Raw genomic sequence first — 19,611 nt, forward strand, 5'->3', positions numbered from 1 at the left:
TCTATCCAAATCCAAACAATTTTGCTACTTCTTACTAGAATCAGGGACCACAATGACCTTGATAAAACTCCTTAGTTTTGAAGGTGAATTTTGGTACTACTAATATAAGTATAACATTAGAGAAATGAATATTAAACACCACCACCACCACCACCACCACCATCTTTATCCCAAAGAGAACTGAATATTCAGTTCAATTTTTATTTAAATATATGTGTACTTGCTTTCTTGGCGGCACTTGACCTTTATTTGAAATGGTTATATTGGCAAAAGGTTCCTTGCTCCAATGCTGCCAATTCACAAAGCAAGTAATTTAGGAAGGAAATTTGAATATGGCCATTCTTATTTCTGGATTCATCAGGTCCATGCTCCATGCACTTTTTGGGAAATCACTGAAATCCTAAAACGAATTTTCTTAAGTTCATATGTTGGCAATGGCTACTACTTTCTTTTTACTTACAATTTTTTATTAATCTCAATGAGTTTCAGTTTTTGTTTTCGTCTAGTTGAGGGAAATATATGGTGTTTTTGTAAGTTTGACTATATATTGCCTCTGAATATTAGTTCTTTGTCCCTATCTTTTTCTATTTCTTTTTAAATTTGGTATACTCATGTCATTTAGTTTCAATTATTTTACTTGTGTTTCATTTTCAGCTTCTTTTATTAATTTCTATGTCTAACTCTACATCTTACTTTTTATGGAAATGGTCTTTGATGGAACAGTGGTAAGATGGGAATCATCAGTCATAGCAAGCATATCATTTCATACTGCCAATTTTAAAATAGTATCATGGAAGTACTTCCTTGTTCTGGTGTTCAGTATGCTGGGGAATCTGATTGCCCTCAGCAGAGTTCAGGAACAGCTTTTGTATGCCAGGGAGAACCTAATTGCCTTGAAAATGGTGAACAAGTTAAATTGGAAGATGATCGACTGAATGACTCACTACTTAAGATGGAAGGACCTCAGATAGAAAGGCAAGACCGAGTGCAACAGATTGGTTGTGAACTCTTGACTAATTCAGATTGCCAATGCAGTGGAGCTTCATGTTGTGATCGTCAAGTGGAAGACCAAAAGGAATCCTGTAGTTTCCATGATGTTGAAGATGATGAAATAAATGAACCTTTCTTAACCTGTGAGAACTCTCTCTCAATTGTGGATAATATTGAAAGTGAATCAGCAAATAACAGTAGGGAAGGGGAGTTGTCATTTTCTGAACCCACTTGGCTGGAGGGGGATGAATCTGTGGCTTTGTGGTGCAAGGTATGTATGCAACATCAGAATTTAGTTTTTTACTTTCTCTTAAGAGCTTTTCTAATGATTTTTTGTTATTCTCCCTACAATAAGAGTATTGATTGCTCGTGAGTCTGATCTTGCTTGTTTAATGTTGTTCTATTTTTTTATTTAAAAAACTCTGATTTCATTTCTCTAATATTGCTTGATTACAAGGAATTGTCGATGAATTTCTTAGAAAATCTTTTCTTTGTTGCTGACACCTCCTATTACATATTTCATTGAGCAACTTAGAGGGGTTTTACTTTGTTAAAAAATGGAAAATAAAAATGCAGTGTGTTCTAATTTTGTATTCTTTTTACTTTGTCCTTTTTAGTGGAGAGGGAAGTGGCAAGCCGGCATCAAATGTGCAAGGGCAGACTGGCCATTATCAACTTTGAAAGCAAAACCAACTCATGACCGGAAAAAATATTTTGTCATATTTTTTCCTCACACAAGGAATTATTCTTGGGCTGATATGCTGCTTGTTCGATCAATTGATGAGTTTCCCCAGCCTATTGCATATAAAACTTATCAGGCAGGATTGAAAATGGTAAAAGACTTGACTGTTGCACGACGTTTCATAATGCAAAAGCTAGCCGTTGGCATGCTTAACATTGTGGATCAGCTTCATTCTAATGTATGTGATGGTGATGCAATTTCCTCTTCTCCACTCTTTATTCTTGTAATCTCTACATCTTTTATTTTATTTTTTACTGGAGGTTTTTATAATACATGTAGGCTTTGATAGAAACTAGCCGGGATGTGATGGTTTGGAAGGAATTTGCTATGGAGGCTTCTCGATGTGATGGTTATTCTGATTTTGGAAGAATGCTTCTAAAGCTACAAAATGTAAATTCCAATTCCTGATGATAGTCTATGGAGTAGAAAACTTATATATTTTTGGTCTTCAACTTTGTTGCATTTTAAAATGTTTGAACTTGTAGCTATGCTTCTCTATTGGTTCATACACCCTAGAAATCTCCAAAACAATATTCTCTGTGAAGCTTCTACTAACATAGTGATTGATTTGCCATATGTTTTTCCTTTACTATATATTTTCAATTCAACTAAAATTGAAAAGCTAAGAGGGCGAGTTGGAGTAGTGATAAAGCTATTTATTTGTGACTCACAGTTCATGGGTTCGAATTCGGGAAACTGTCTCTTTGCAAATATGTAAGGGTAAGGCTGCATACATGGATTGCCCTCACCCCTACCCTCGCTAGTTGGAGTTTAATAGGGAGTGGTTTAAAATTGAAAAGCTACTTAATAACATTGTAGTTTTGGAACCTTCTATTGAAAACATTCATCTTGAACTGCAAGCATTAAAAGGATAGGATTGCAATGCATTGGAAGTTGCTTCACTAGTTAGAACTCACATATTAGAGTTTTTATGAAGTGGTGTGGAATTCGATCTTTTTCACCCTTATTCGTGTAATAAAATGTAGAATTTCAGCATAAGATAGGTGGACTTATGCGTTGTCCATGTTTTGAGTCCAAAAAGCTCGTGTAATGAGGCATTTCAGAGATATAATGTAAAACTATTTATGTTATTTCATCTAAGATCACAAGCTTTTGGGAAAGTTGGTTCACGACAACTTGTATTTGGCGCTTAATCAAGCATTATATTTGATTGAGTTGAATTTTCAGCACTTCAGTGAAGTTGAATGCTTACACCTAATGTACATGATTTGCATAATCTGTGCTATGTATCATTTTGGATATACTGTAGTTTTAAAATTTCATAAATCCCAGTATTTCCAATTTTCATTAGATAAATGCAATTATCATGTTTTCAATTAATATTTCTTGATAACTTTCTTTTTTTCGTGACTTAAGCAGTATAACACATTTTTCTTTGCAGAGCATAGTTCAGGACTACATAAATGCTGACTGGATAAAACATTCGTCTTACTCTTGGGCTGAACGATGCCAGAATGTAAATAGTGCTGAATCAGTAGAGTTGCTGAAGGAGGTACTGTATAATTTATGTGGCCAATTCATATATCTAGGAAAAAGGAGGACTGTGTGAGTTCATGTTTTCGTGATCATCACTGGCAACTGCCATTTCGTTACTCGAAAAGGATGGTAAACATAAGAAAAATAGGATAACATGGTTATCAATCTCAGATAGCGGGTCGTAGTTGTAGACTCCAAAACTGCTGTAAAGGGATAGCAGATAGTGTACGTGACTGGCTTCCCAGCCCCATTTACGTTAGCAAAGCTCCCGAAGTCAAGGTATCATCATAAAAAACAAACTCATCTTCAGAGGCTTCAACCATTTCTCCCACCAGCCACTCATTTGCCCATCTCACACAGTCTTCCCTTAGCAATTTCCTTAAATACTATGCTTATGCAATTTCTTTTTTTATAAATGCATCTTTTTTCGTATTTTTTTAATGCATTTTAATAATAGAGGAAATGGGTAATGTGGTGTTTCTTTACTGATGCTCAGACTGAAATCATATGTCAAATTTCTAAAACCTGCAGAAATGAATATATATGCCTTGTTTTAAACAATAGTCACAAAATTTTGTCCAATATGTTTGGTTGATTTATTCCTTTCCTCTTGTTCAGGAATTATTTGATTCTATTTTGTGGAATGATGTCAGCACTCTCCGGGATGCACTGGTGCAACCAACATTATATTCTGAGTGGAAAACCTGGAAGCATGATGTAATGAAATGGTTTTCCACATTTCCTTCCTATTCTAGCAACAAGGACACACAGCAGCAAACCGCTCATAGTTTGTACCAAGTAAGCCTTCAGGTTGGTAGTAAAAGGCCCAAACTTGAAGTTCGTCGTGCAGATACACATGCTTCACTGGTTGAAACCAAGGATTCGGATCACTCTATTACCCTTGAGACTGACCTAGGTTTCTTTAAGAATCCGGACACATTGAGTACATTAGCAGCTGAGACTTCTAAACTGGAAGATGTTAGGGAGGTACCTGTAGCAACTGATTTACCTGGTAACTTGACCAATAAATGGAATGAAATTGTAGTTGAGGCTGCAGATTCTGAGATCTTGTGTAGCAATGGAATGGAATCAACACCTATGAATGAAATGTCTAGTCAAAAATTTGTAGAACCTGATACTAAGAATAGACAATGTATAGCTTATATTGAAGCCAAGGGAAGACAGTGTGTGAGATGGGCAAATGATGGTGATGTATACTGTTGTGTGCATTTGTCCTCTCGTTTCTTGGGAAGCTCAGGAAAAGCCAGAAGACCTGTTTCAATTGATACTCCAATGTGTAAAGGTACAACTGTTCTTGGTACTAGATGTAAGCATCATGCCCTTCCTGGCTCTTCATTCTGTAAGAAACACCGGCCCCATGCTGAAACAGATGAGACCTCAAATTTAAGCCATAATCCACTAAAGAGGAAACATGAAGAAAATTACACTGGTTCAGAGGGAATGATCTGCAAAGACATGGTATTGGTAAATGTTGAAAATCCATTGCAAGTAAATCCAGTGTCAGCCATTGATGGTGATTCCTTCCATGGAAGAAGTAACTTAGATGAGAAGCCCATCCTTTTTGGCAATGATCATAATGCAATGGAGGCACTTCATTGTATAGGCTCTCCTCTCTATGATAACAAGGACCCTTGTCTGCAAGCTCCAAGTCGGTATTTCTTGTACTGTGAAAAGCATCTTCCAAGCTGGCTTAAACGTCCGAAAAATGGGAAGAGTAGAATAATATCAAAAGAAGTGTTCACAGAACTTTTGAGGGACTGTTGCACATGGGAGCAAAAGGTGCATCTGCATCAAGCATGCGAGCTTTTTTACCGGCTATTCAAAAGCATTTTGTCGCTAAGAAACCCAGTTCCTAAGGAAGTTCAATTCCAGTGGGCTTTGACTGAAGCCTCAAAAGATATTAGTGTTGGAGAATTCCTTGCAAAGTTGGTACATAGTGAAAAGGAGAGAATCAAATTGATTTGGGGATTCAATGATGACATGGATGTATCCTCACTCATGGAAGGACAAACTCTCTTTCCTCCCATTGCTAATGACTGCATTGATAATGAAAATGCCATTAAGTGCAAGATCTGCTGTGCAGAATTTCCTGATGACCAAACACTTGGTAATCATTGGATGGACAATCATAAAAAGGAAGCACAATGGCTGTTCAGGGGTTATGCTTGTGCCATTTGTCTGGATTCTTTTACTAACAAGAAACTATTGGAAAACCATGTTCAGGAGAGACACCATGTGCAGTTTGTTGAACAGTGCATGCTTCTCCAATGTATTCCTTGTGGTAGTCATTTTGGAAATATGGAGCAATTATGGATGCATGTTCTATCAGTTCATCCTGATGAATTTAAGCCATCAGAAGCTCCTGAGCAGCAAACTTTGTCTACTTGCGAGGATTCTCTGGAAAAAATTGATCAGGGAAATTCAACTTCTTTGGAGAATAATTCTGAGAATCCAGTTGGTTTGCGGAAATTCATTTGCAGGTTTTGTGGGTTGAAATTTGATTTACTACCTGACCTAGGGCGCCATCATCAAGCTGCTCATATGGGACGCAATCTAGTTAGCAGTCGCTCTGCAAAGAGGGGAGTTCATTCTTATGCTTATAGATTAAAATCTAGCAGACTTAGCCGTCCTAGATTTACAAAAGGTTTGGCAACAACATCATATAGGATCAGAAGTAAGGCTGATGCTAATTTAAAGAGATGCATTCAGGCAGCAAAGTCACTAGACATAGGGGAAACAACCATACAACCTCATGCAACTGAGATAACAAATATTGGTAAATTGGCAGAATATCAATGCTCAGCAGTTGCAAAGATTCTGTTTTCTGAGATTCAAAAGACTAAACCTCGGCCTAACAATTTTGATATTTTATCAATTGCTCGATCTGCTTGCTGCAGAGTTAGTCTTAAAGCCTCACTGGAGGAGAAATATGGAATTTTGCCTGAAAGGCTTTATTTGAAGGCAGCAAAACTTTGTAGTGAGCACAACATTCCAGTGAAATGGCACCAGGAGGGGTTCATTTGTCCCAAAGGTTGTAAGGTACCAAAGGACCAAATGCTGCTTTCTCCCCTAGCATCTCTTTCTAATGGTTTCCTTAGGCCAAAATTTGTAAATTTATTGGATCCTCCAAGTGATGAGTTGGAGGTGGATGAGTTTCACTACATCATCAGTTCACACCATTTAAATTTAGGGTCCGTAGTCTTATGTGATGACATAAGCTTTGGGAAGGAATCAATTCCAGTGATTTGTGTAGTAGATCAAGAAATTCTAAATTCTCTCCGTAGGCATGGGTCCAATGAGCAAGATATAAATCTCTCTAGGCCGTGGGAGAGATTTACCTATGTTACGAAGCCAATGCTTGATCAATCACTTGGTCTTGATTATGAGGTAGTTAACTTTGACTTGGATTTTACTTTAATCAAATCCTAATCTGATAGGCGTAAACTTCTTGTATGCTAAATGTATGTCATTTCACTTATTTGTCATACTATAGCTTGTAGGTAAAATGGGTCAAGTTCTATTAAGTATCTGTTGAATATATTACCTGTGAAAGCATCTAGAAAGTTATATGCATAAGCACTCACATGTGTTCGCTTTTGTGTGATACATTTTTCTTTGTGAAATCGGATCTAGAAAGAATTTTTGTAGAGCAGACTATCTTTTAATTTGTTTTCAATAATCTTTGACCTATTTTTTGATTCACAGAGTTTGCAACTGGGATGTGCTTGCTCATCTCCTACCTGCTATCCTGAAACATGTGATCATGTCTACCTTTTTGATAATGACTATGATGATGCAAAAGACATTTTTGGGAAACCAATCCGTGGTAGGTTCCCATATGATGAGAATGGCCGAATAATATTGGAGGTAAAATATTTGCATTAATTGTGTGCTGCCATTATATCCAAAATCTGAGCTGTTCTAAATATGTTAGGCATTGCTTGGCATTCCTGAATACATTATCTCTTCCTGCTTACTTTTTACTGGATTTCTATATTTCTAGGTGTTATGTCTTTTTTTTTTCCCATTGTGAAATATTTCTGTGTTCGTGTGTACTTAACTCTCTTGTCAATATCAACATTTAGGATCTTCTCTTGAAATTTTTCGAGTTAATTATATAGGATATATTGCAGACATTTCTCTTCTCTATTTCTGCATTACTAATTTATAAATATTTTTGTCCCATGCTGATAATTGCTCTACAAAACTACAGGAAGGTTACCTTGTCTATGAGTGTAATCATATGTGCAGTTGCAACAAAACCTGTCCAAACAGAACATTGCAGAATGGAGTACGGGTTAAACTGGAAGTCTTTAAAACAGAGGAAAAGGTGGCTACTATTCGTTTGATAAATTCAAATTGACTCTTTAATGCTTTTCACATTGACTTCTGTTATTTTGATTCACAGGGATGGGCGGTAAGGGCTGGAGAGGCTATCGTTCGAGGCACATTTGTGTGCGAGTACATTGGTGAGGTTTTAGATGAGCAGGAGGCACATAACAGGCGCAAAAGGTTACTTGAAAAAGGGTATTATGATATATTATAGAATTGTAAATAATCTGTACAAAGGGTTCTCTATTTATAGAAAATAAAAGACCTAATACTTGACCTAATGGGCTTGGTCCAATACAACAAATAAATTAATAAATAAGAAAATAACTATTATTTACAATACTCTCCCTCAAGCTGAGGAATAGATATTTATCATTCCCAGCTTGCTAGTAAGCTCTTGAAATCTGTCTGAAGGAAGTCCCTTTGTCAATACATCAGCTAATTGATGTCCAGTGGGAATGTATGAAGTGGTAATCAACCCGCTATCAAGTTTCTCTTTAATGAAATGGCGGTCGACCTCGAGATGTTTAGTCTGATCATGTTGAACTGGATTATGAGCTATACAAATAGCGGACTTATTATCACATAGCAACTTCATAGGTCTCTCACATTTTATTTTGAGATCATCAAGTACAATTTTTAGCCACAGTAACTCACAGATACCTTGAGCCATAGCTCGAAATTCAGCCTCTGCACTTGATCTGGCAACCACATCTTGTTTCTTACTTCTCCACGTCACCAAGTTACCACAAAGAAACATACAATAACCAGTGGCAGAACGACGGTCAGTCACAGATCCAGCATAATCAGCATCAATGTAGACTTTTAAAGAAAGATCTCCATCACGTCGGAATAACAGTCCTTTACTAGGAGTAACTTTAAGATACTGAAGAATTTTCTCCACTGCCTGCATGTGTTTCTCCTTTGGATCATGCATAAATTGACTGACAACACTAACAGCATAAGCTAAGTCTGGTCTAGTATGAGCCAGATATATCAATTTTCCAACTAGCCGTTGATATTGTCCTTTATCAACTGGAGGACTCTCCTCTTCATAGCCTATCTTGTGATTCTGCTCAATAGGAGTATTAGAGGGTTTACACCCGAGCTTTCCTGCTTCTTTGAGAAGATCAAGACCATATTTCCTCTGGCTGATAAAAATTCCTTTTTTTGAATGAGCTACTTCTATCCCTAGGAAATATCTCAGTTTTCCAAAGTCTTTAATTTCAAACTCAGATGCTAGTCTTGTTTGCAGAATATGTCTCTCCACTAAATCATCACCTGTGATAATAATATCATCAACATATACAAGGAGCACAGTGAGCTTCCCATCTTGGGAGTGCTTAAAGAAAAGAATGTGATCTCCTTGACTTTGTTTGTATCCTAAGGTCATCATAACTGTTGAGATATATAAAATCATTAATGTATCCTCACCCAATAACTTAAGCTTTTGGGTTACATTAATGGTTTTATATTTCTCAACAATAACCTTAGTAAATCTTCCAAACCAGGCACGAGGTGACTGCTTCAATCCATACAAGGCCTTTTTTAATCTACAAACTTTATTTTTTCCATTCACAGAATCAAAACCAGGAGGGATTCCATGTAGACTTCTTCTTCTAACTCACCATTAAGGAAAGCATTCTTCACATCAAATTGATTTATATCTCAATTGTAATGAGCAGCAAGGGATAACAAGACTCTCACCGTATTCATCTTTGAAACTGGAGCAAAGGTTTCTTCATAATCAATGCCATAGGTCTGAGTGTAACCTTTGGAGACTAATCGAGCTTTATATCTCTCAAGAGTGCCATCAGAATTATACTTCAGGGCATACACCCATCTGCACCGTACTGCTTTCTTTCCATTGGGTCTATCAATAACCTCCCATGTTTTATTTTTCTCCAACGCATTCATCTCCTCTTGCATGGCTTGAGCCCAATTCCCATCTTTCAATGCTTCATGTACTGATTTTGGGATTGAAATAGAATCTAGTGCTGAAACAAAGCTTTTGTGCTGCACAGAAAGATTAGTAGAAGAAACAAAATGGGAGATAGGATATTGAGTACAAGAGGGACAGGAGGAACAAGATTTCTTGGTACAAGATCTTTTCCCTTTTCTTAGGGCAATAGGTAAGTCATCAGAAGCAGAAGCAATGGGTAAGTCATTAGAGATATCAAAAGAAATAGACAAATCATGAGAGGCAATAATATTAGAATCAGAAACAGGAGATTCAGAAGAAACATGAGATTCAGGACTTACCAGTGGTTCAGACGATTGAGGTTGCTGGTGAGACAGTATGGGTTGTTTCCTTTTCTGATATACCAATTCAGGTGTCAAAATCTTTCGTATCTCAGGTGTATTTGAAGGTTCTGGCACACCAGGAGCAGACACACTAGGAAGAGGTGTAGGAGTAGACAAGACTCATGTATTTGAAGGTTCTGATACACCAGGAGTAGACACACTAGGAAGAGGTGTATGAGTAGACAAGACTGATCCAGACTCAAAGAAGGAAGGGAATAAGTCTTCTGAAGAACTGTTCTCTCCTTGAAGATGAAGACCCGGGAAATAAGATTCAGATTCTTGAAAGGTGACATCCATAGAAACAAAAAAATTTCGACTTGGTGGATGATAACACTTGTATCCTTTTTTATAAGGGGTATAACCAAGGAAGACACACTTAAGAGCTCTAGGATCCAACTTACTCCGATGTTTTTTATTAACATGGACAAAGGCAACACATCCAAACACTCTTGGTGGAAGGCTCTGCAATATGGGAACAAAAGGAAAGAAGGAAGTCATGGAATGAATAAGACTGGTATTGTTAAGGACCCGTGAAGGTAAACGGTTGATCAAAAAGGTTGCAGCTAACACGGCTTCTCCCCAATAAGAACTAGGAACAGATGTCTGGAAAAGTAGTGCTCTAGCAACTTCAAGGAGGTGACGATTTTTTCTTTCAGCAACCCCGTTTTGTTGAGGGGCATCAACACATGTGAGCTCATGAATCATACCTTTGTCTGAAATGAATTGTGACAGGCGTTGGTTGACGTACTCAGTACCATTATCGGATCTTAGTCTTTTAATACACTTACCAAACTGAGTCTCAACCATGTGATGAAACCGAATAAATATCTCTGGTACTTCAGACTTGTCTTTCATTAAGAATATCCATGTTACCCGAGTACAATCGTCAATAAAAGAAATAAATCACCTTGCACCTGAAACACTATGCACTTTAGAAGGGCCCCAAACATCAGAATGGATAAGAGAAAAAGGTCTGCTGCTTTTAATAGTGCTAGCAGGAAATGACACTCGATAGTGTTTTGCAAATTCACAAACATCACAATGAAAGGTCTCAACCGACTGATTAAGAAACAGAGAAGGAAACACAGACTTCAATAGACTGAATGGTGGATGCCCCAGACGCTTGTGATGGAGCCAAATCATAGACTCTGCAATAGAAGGATGACGTGTCATTAATAACTGATTTTTGCTATCATTTATAGCATGTTTTGGAAGGAGATGATACAACCCATCCTGCTCATTAGCAACTCCAATTGTCTTCTTCGTGGTAAGATCCTGAATAACACAATGAGAAGGAAAAAATGTGATAGAACAATTCAAATCAGTTGTAAGTTTTTGAGTGGAGATAAGATTAGTAGAAAGCTGAGGAACATAAAGAACATTTTTAAGAAACAAGGAAGGTTGAATTTGAATGTTACCAGAACCAATAACTGATTTATGGGATCCATCAGCTACGGATATAGTATGACTACCAACAGTAGGATGATAAGAACGAAAAAACTCAGTACGACAAGCCATATGATCAGTTGCACCAGAATCCAAAATCCATGAGGTTTTAAAAACAGTGCAAGAAGCAAGAAGAGATGTAGAACGCGTGCTCTTACCAAACAAGATCAAAGAACGGTCAGATGGCTTACACATATTATCAATAGCGGGTTTAAGCTGATCCAACTCCCTTTGCTGAATATTCACATATGGAGAACCATCTTCTAAATTGGCCATATTGATAAAAAAGAGTGAAAAACAGAACCAAAGAACACACAACGAACACCCAAACGACGTCAGATCAGAGAGAAAAACACAGATCCGGGTAGAGGAGACAAAAACAAAAACAAAAACAAAAACAAAATTCTTTTTTTTTAACAGTACCGCGTGAACAGTACCCAGTGAACAGTACCGCGTGAACAGTACCTGGTGAACAGTACCGCGTGAACAATACTGCATTTTTTTTTTGAGCTGTTCCGGTCGTCTGATGAAAAAGAAACCTCCGTAGAATGTTAGATCTAAGAAAAACGGAGTGAAACAGGGGTCCTCACGGTCCAAAAGGTCCCCGGAAATTTTTTTCCCGGCGGCAGCTTTGTGCCGGTGAGAGGCAAATAGGGTTTGGTTTTTAAATACGGTGATTTGCGGAAGCAGAACCCTTAGAATCGAAAGCTCTGATACCAACTTAAAAAAGGGTATTCTGATATATTATAGAATTGTAAATAATCTGTACAAAGAGTTCTCTATTTATAGAGAATAAAAGACCTAAGACTTGACCTAATGGACTTGGTCGAATACAACAAATAAATTAATAAATAAGAAAATAACTATTATTTACAAGAAGGTTTACCTTTCTTCATGAAGTAGTTTATTTTATTTACTTGATGTTTATTCTTTTTCTTCTACTAACTTGGTTTATGTCAATACTAGATATGGCAAAGAACATTGCAGTTATTTCTATGACATAGATTCTCATGTTAATGATATGAGTAGAATGATTGAAGGACAGGCTCGATATGTCATTGATGCTACTAGATATGGAAATGTTTCTAGGTTCATCAATAACAGGTGAACGTGGATTCAATGTAGGAATACTTGTGTTGTTTGTTAAGACAAAAATAATATGGTGCAATTTGTTCGTTTTTTGCTTGGCAACATGATAAGGATTTTACTATTATTTCTTTCAAGCAATGATGATTTTGATATATTCTGTGAAACATAAGATTTTATCACTGACAGCTTTTTATTTCATTCTAATTTTTACTTCTTGAATCCCTGATGGTTTGCTCTTACAATTTATTGTTATTGCAGCTGCTCGCCCAATCTTGTCAATTACCAAGTTCTTGTAGAGAGCATGGACTGTGAGCATGCACATATTGGTCTTTATGCGAGTCGAGATGTAAGTATTCTCCTCTATTGTTAGGCACAAGCATCAACATTAGAGTAAGTCTTGGAAGGTGTGTATACACGAAGGAATAAACACTAGGATGGCTAGTGGGAGAGTCAACACAATAGAAATAACCGGAGTTGAACAAAAATAATATTGTAATGTAGTATATAGTTTTTTATTCATTCAAAAATAATATTCAGATTTCAATCATTCAAGTTTACTAATTCCTGCATGCTTGCAAATAATGGACACTGTTGTTTTGGCTAGCTTGCTTGTTGTACTACACGGATTAGATTTCACTTTGTTTCTTGTTAACAGATTGCTTTGGGTGAAGAACTGACATATAATTATCAATATGAGCTTGAGCCTGGAGAAGGATTTCCTTGCCTTTGTGGATCTTTGAACTGCCGGGGACGCCTTTTCTAGAACCTCGACATCCATGCTGTTGCAATAATATTTTCCAGAATGCCCAATTTGGGGATCAAATGATTTGTTCAGCATTTGAAGATTCCAATGTGAAAATCATGCCTGCTTAACTTGGAAGGATTACAATAGTCTTCATGTCTCTCCGCCCAAGTGCATGTCTACATAGAATAATTAGGTAATACCCTTCTTAGTCCCAACCCCCCAACCGAAAAAAGTCTAAGAAAAATGAAAAAAGATATATCTCTGAAGTTAAACCTATCTGGATTGGCAATTGTTATTTTTTTCCCCCATTTTCTTCTCTTCTTTTTATCTATGTCTCAATATCTTTGATAGTGTTGCTGGAATGTAAATATGTAACAGGTTAACTTATCTCCCTTTCTTTTGTAGGCTAAGTAACATATTTATAGAATTAGCTTGATTGTAAATTTTGTCAATCAAAAGATGAGTACTATCAAATGTTCCTTTTCATTTATACAAGTACTGTATTAAACTCCATTAAAAAAAGGAAACTCTATGAGTTGAAACTTGAAACTTGAAACATGAAACACAATCTCTAGGGTAAATAGCATTCGATGAAACTTCATGTTACAAGATTCAATTTAAAAATAGTACAGTATTTGCAAATTAAATTTGCATCTAGTTGGCTGCATGTCCATGGAGGAGCTAGATATTCATGTCACATGCTTTGTGCAGTCATTGTTTCAAACAACAGCTCTGAATGAACATATAATGTCATCATTCCCTATGTGCTTGAGAAAGATCAGAGATCCACTTATAACGAAGGACAACCTGTGCTGCTTAACATGCCCCAGTTTCCTGAGGCTCACTGCTCATAGCAATTGAACTGTTGCTGAACGTAGACTTATAGTCCTATGGTTGGGACTTCAGCAGCGTAATTCGGTGGAACACTACTTAACAATGGAAGTAGAACAGAATAAAATCTAGTTGTATGGTACTTTGTTATTACAAAATGAACTGTTGAATTGAAGGAAATTCTAAATACACTGAAGGATGAATCCATAAGTCCCATTTTAAAAATCTTTTTATGAAGAAATTTGCGAATAGTTATTATTTATTAATGAGTGTTTTTTTTTTGTTTTGATTGAATAGTAAACAATTGTAAATAAAATTATATATTAGATATACAAAGTTAAAGAAAATAATTGTGAATGGCTATTACTTTTTTTTTTTTTTGTAATTTGACTATTACTTTTTGTAATTATATTTAGTAACTCTAATAACTTATTTGAAAATTCAGACAAATTATATTTATATTATAGGATATAAAACTAATATATATATATATATATATATATATATATATATATATATATATGGGTTAAGCGGATGTCATGTGACTTAACCTAAGGATTGGTCAAATTATACTATGTACTATGGGTAGTACATAATTTTTGAAAAAAGAGAAAAATTATCTACTATCCTAGTACATAGTTAATTTCTGAAATACACTATGTACTACTCGTAATACATATATATATATATATATATATATATATATATATATATATGACAAAATAATTTGTAATGTGACCTGACGTAAGGATTGGTCAAGTTACACTACGTATTACACATACAGTTATAACTTAATAAATATTAACAGAATTTTAATAACTATGAGTAAATAAAAACTTGTTTTAAAAAATTAAAAATATAAGGACTCAATTATAAATTTTAATTTATAATGACCTATATAAAAAGTTAATAAAATTAGAGATACCCATAAATTAATTCAAAAAATAAATAAATTTAGCACATTATATATGAAGTAGACCTGTTATAGATCTCAAGATATTATATATAAAAGAAGAAGGGGAAAAAAGTTTACCATGTTACTTGTTTCTATAATTTCATTATTCTCAGTTTTATTTTACCAGGGGTTGGGCCATAGACCAATCCATCATGCGATTGAGCTTCTGAAGTACTGCTTTCAATTTCAATGATCCAGTTATATGAGGGAAAGGGCCCACAAGGGTTGTGATTATTCTAAAGTACTCATAACATAGGGTTAAAATTTGATTTTAAATTTATTTAATATTTTAAAGTGATTTACAAAAATATATTCAAATATTATTAGATTATAAGAATTATAATCTCATAGTATGAACTTCTAAATGGGTTGAGAGCTTTGGATGATAGACAAATTATTAAATGAATTGCAGCTAAGAGGGCTGTAAAGAACCTTGGGATACACCACCCCAAAAGCTAGCTCAAAGGGTGGGAGTGCCCAAGACTTTATAAATTCCACATTAGTTGCTCATTCAACCAATGTGAGACTATATATCTCAACAAGAACAATAACAGACCAACTTGTCGGTCATTAGTCTTTTGCAGATAATGAGTGTTTTTGTCTGCTCATAAATAAGACTACTCTTACCTTGTGTCATCAGTTGCATGTTTCAGCATTGCTATTAATTTCCATCTTTTTCTTCCCAAATTTTTGGTTGGAAATGAAATTTAAATGTGGGTAGAGAGTCTCAAATTAGTTAAAAATGAATTAAGCAATGATTATATAAGTAAAAATATATATATAACTTCATTGTTTTAAATTTTAAAATTGACATAGAGTGTCAGTCCATTGCTTAGCCCATTATTGAGAATAACACCCTAACAATCCCCCTAACAATTAAAATTTAACGTTTGCTAAATTTCATATATACAGTAGATGTAGCAATGCATAGTAATTATAAGAGAAATTGAGTATTATAACATTCTAAACAGAGAATCATAAATAAGGGAACAATATAATATGAGTAACTATACAAATTGGTATTTAATTTGAAAGTATTGATTTTATTTTTTTAGTTTTCAAATTTTTTATTCATATAAATTATTCTCCAAAATTATCAATTTGCCTACAAGTTCATCGCTTCGAGAACTAATTTATATTAGTAAATTTTTTCTAAAACCAAAATAACACAAGCAATATCCTTTAGAGATCAAATCATATATTTACTCCAGTACTATTAATTGATCAAATCTGTGTTAGACATTATGTATATTGAGTTTTTGCAATAGTTAAAAAATGCACTTAGTTTGACAAAATCTGCTTGATGCAACTTACATGTAAAAATGTCTCCACAATGTCACACTCTACTGATCCAATAAACGCAATAGTTAACAAGGTTTTCTCAATTAGTAGATTGAACTATGTAAATTCAAAGGTTTAGACAAAGGCAAAAGAAGGGGAACATTGGGATGTTATGGTCCCTTTGTAATATTCTTTAATGCACTTTTTATATATTCATTTGATGGCTCTCATAAAATAATAAGTTACTAGATACCTTTTGTTCTGTCTGAATGACAAAGATGTTCAATCAGAGATTGATAATGTTTTTGTTGGATCAAGATGCCCTCTTTCATGTATCTATGAAGGAGATACTTTTGAAGGTAGGCAAATTATTGTGTAATACTATAATATACGACATAGCTGGCAAAACCACCATAGTAATAACAAATAAGAAATGTTTCTCCCACTGTTTCAAAATGAATTTTCAGGATAGAATAGTCAAAGTTGTAGGTCAAAGTGACGGGAACGTACTGTCACCTTGCATGGCGGGTTAGTGACGCGTCAAGGTTAGTGACGGGTTCAGTGTCTGACCACCCACGCCTGCAACTCCCTCCATCTCACTTCCTTTACACTCATTTCCCTCTCCCTCTTCGTTTCTGCCTTCTTCCTCTCCATCTTCGTTTGTCCTTCATTTTGATCATTTGTCTCCCTATTTCCCATTTCGTATCCCCTCTCCCTCTGTTTCCAGAACCTCCTATCCTATCACCCACCGTCTCACGGTGGCTTAAATATTTCATATCCTATTTTGTCTTCCCCTCCCCTCTGTTATTTGTTGTATGCTTTCTCCAACGCAGGTGAAAATTTTGTCATTCCTCTCTCCATTTGCGGTCAATAACAGGTATGTAGTATGGGTTGTAGTATTTTTTTTTTTAGATTTTATCATGATAAATCGTAGGATAATTACTGTTTGAAATACGTATTAATTGTTGCGATATTCGAGTGTGATAAGTCCTACATTGGTTGGTAATGAGCTAAACGAAGGGTATATAAGTGAAAGGACCCATGAACCCAATGCCTTAAGGTTTTAGGTTGAGACATGGTGTCGGATCCACTTGCTACGGTTGGTGTAGCCTTAGCTCATTGGTGGTGGTTCCCCGCCACGGGCTTCCCCTGGACCCGCTTGACATTGGAGTTTGAGTGAACGAATTTCCCAACTCTAGTATCAGAGCCGGATTGGGCTCGAGCTAGCCTAGTGATTGGCTAGGAGGCGGGTCGAGCACTTTGCGCTTCGGGTACTCGGTTGAGGGGGAGCATACCAATGGTGGGTTTCACACTTGAGGGGGAGATTGTTGAGATATTCAAGTGTGATAAGTCCCACATTGGTTGGTAATGAGCTAAGTGAAGTGTATAAGTGAAAAGACTCATGAACCCAATGCTTTAAGGTTTTGGGTTGAGACATGGTGTCGGATCCACTTGCTACGGTTGGTGTAGCCTTAACTCATTGGTGGTGGTTCTCCGCCACGGGCTTTCCCTGGACCCGCTTGATATTGGAGTTTGAAGGAACGAATTTCCCAACATTAATTACTGTTTTAATTATTAGATAATTATAATTAGATTTTAGAACTATTGAAAACGTTAGATTACAAATTAATCAATACGTTAGAGAGGCAATATTGAAATTAACTATTGAAAACGTTAGATGCAGTAGCCCTGAATCTTTTTCTGTGAGCAAATTAAGTAATTGTAATTAATTTATAATTATGTTTTAATTAATTTAATAAATAGATGCAATGAAATTATATGAAAGAAACCAATTCAAATTAACTATTTATAATTAGTTTTAATTAATTAATTTATATACTGTAATTATGAAATAGTAATAAAAAGTAAGTTAATTATTTTAATTACCTTAGTGTTTATGTTAGAATAACTGTAGTAATGAAATTTATTAATAAAAAATGAATTTGTAATTACTGTTTTAATTATTGAAACTGTAATTTTCTTTTAGGTTTTTTTATAATTAGTATTTACATTATTTTATAAGGCTTTAATGTTTCTAAAGTGACTGTAGATAAGTTATCTACATTCGTTCCAAAAACGACGTTGTTTTGGGTTGAAAAATTAAAAAATCATAATGAAAAAAACTATTATTATAACCTTGAAATAAATTATAATTACAAAAATATTTTGATTTTCGCTTCAAAACGACGTCGTTTTGGGCTCACTGTAAATAAGTTATCTATATTGACCGTAGAAAAAGCGAACCCATTTTATAATTACAATTATTAGCCTTAGAATTATTGATATCCTTTTAGATCCACTAATTGTTTATTTACTGTTTTGTTGGGTGATCAGATTAATCATTAATGAAACGTTAAGAAAAAATACATAAACAGATTAATTTAGTAATTATAAGTTATGAAAGCTAAAGAAAAAAACCTACTTAGTGTTACACTATTTAATTGTTAATAAGAATATTAAACAGACATTATAGCTTAGTGATTTAATTAAATATTTATAATATTTTATAAAAAATCAGGGACGAAGAACCAAATTTAGTTAAATATTTAATGTAATTATTAAACATTAAGGTAACGTAATGTTTTACACATGCCTATTAAGCATAATTGTAATGACATAATTAAAATATAATATTTTATGATTTTTAATTTGTGTTTAACATAATATGTATCTTATTTAATTAAGTGACTTAATGTAGAAACCTAGTTGGAAAATTAAGTAATTACGTTTGAATTAATGTAAATAGTTTTTGAATTATTTAATAATTACTGTTGTGATGAACATTTGCATAATTTGTTTTTAATTGATGACTCGTAATGTTTAATTTACTTGTACACAGAGAGAGGGAGAGACAAATGATCAAAATGAAGGACAAATGAAGATGGAGAGAAAGAATGCAGACACGAAGAGGGAGAGGGAAACGAGTGTGAAGGAAGTGAGATGGAGGGAGTTGGGCACTGAACGCGTCACTGACCTTGACGGGTGCAGAAGTATACTGAACGGGACTCCATGGGCTGCCCATATGGCACCCAGTCCCGCCATGCAAGGTGACGGTACCATTCCCGTCACTTTGACCTACAGCTTTGACTGTTCTACACTGGAAATTGATTTCGAAACAGCTTTGACTGAGAGAAACATTTCTTATTTGTTATTACTATGGTCATTTTGCCCGACATAGCTAAAGGGTAAAGTATGTGCACAATGATAAATAAGAGATAGAATTTAGAAGTTAAGTACCTTATTGGCTTAACCATTTATTTATATGACAGAAGTGTATTTCTGAGCCTCATAAAAATATTATAAGCCCAAGTCCAACTGCTTAGCTATCAAGATAGAATTGTTATTAATTTTCTTGACTTTCCTTTTGTGCTATGTTTT

General features: G+C 35.1%; 1 protein-coding gene across 1 annotated transcript; it reads left to right on the forward strand.

The window, feature by feature from the left end:
• Positions 1-790: 790 nt before the first annotated feature.
• On the forward strand, positions 791-13,184 carry LOC133285426 (histone-lysine N-methyltransferase SUVR5-like). Its single transcript, XM_061482644.1, has 11 exons — positions 791-1,261; positions 1,608-1,910; positions 2,012-2,122; positions 3,135-3,245; positions 3,848-6,637; positions 6,956-7,117; positions 7,464-7,580; positions 7,659-7,762; positions 12,299-12,436; positions 12,680-12,767; positions 13,077-13,184. The coding sequence occupies exons 1-11, from the start codon at positions 791-793 to the stop codon at positions 13,182-13,184; spliced, it is 4,503 nt and encodes a 1,500-aa protein (XP_061338628.1).
• The last annotated feature ends 6,427 nt before the right edge of the window (positions 13,185-19,611 follow it).

Source organism: Gastrolobium bilobum, unplaced genomic scaffold, assembly GCF_033153095.1.
Source record: "Gastrolobium bilobum isolate Gb01-03AN ecotype WA unplaced genomic scaffold, APGP_CSIRO_Gbil_v1 utg62802, whole genome shotgun sequence".
In the NCBI taxonomy this organism is placed as follows: Eukaryota; Viridiplantae; Streptophyta; class Magnoliopsida; order Fabales; family Fabaceae; genus Gastrolobium; species Gastrolobium bilobum.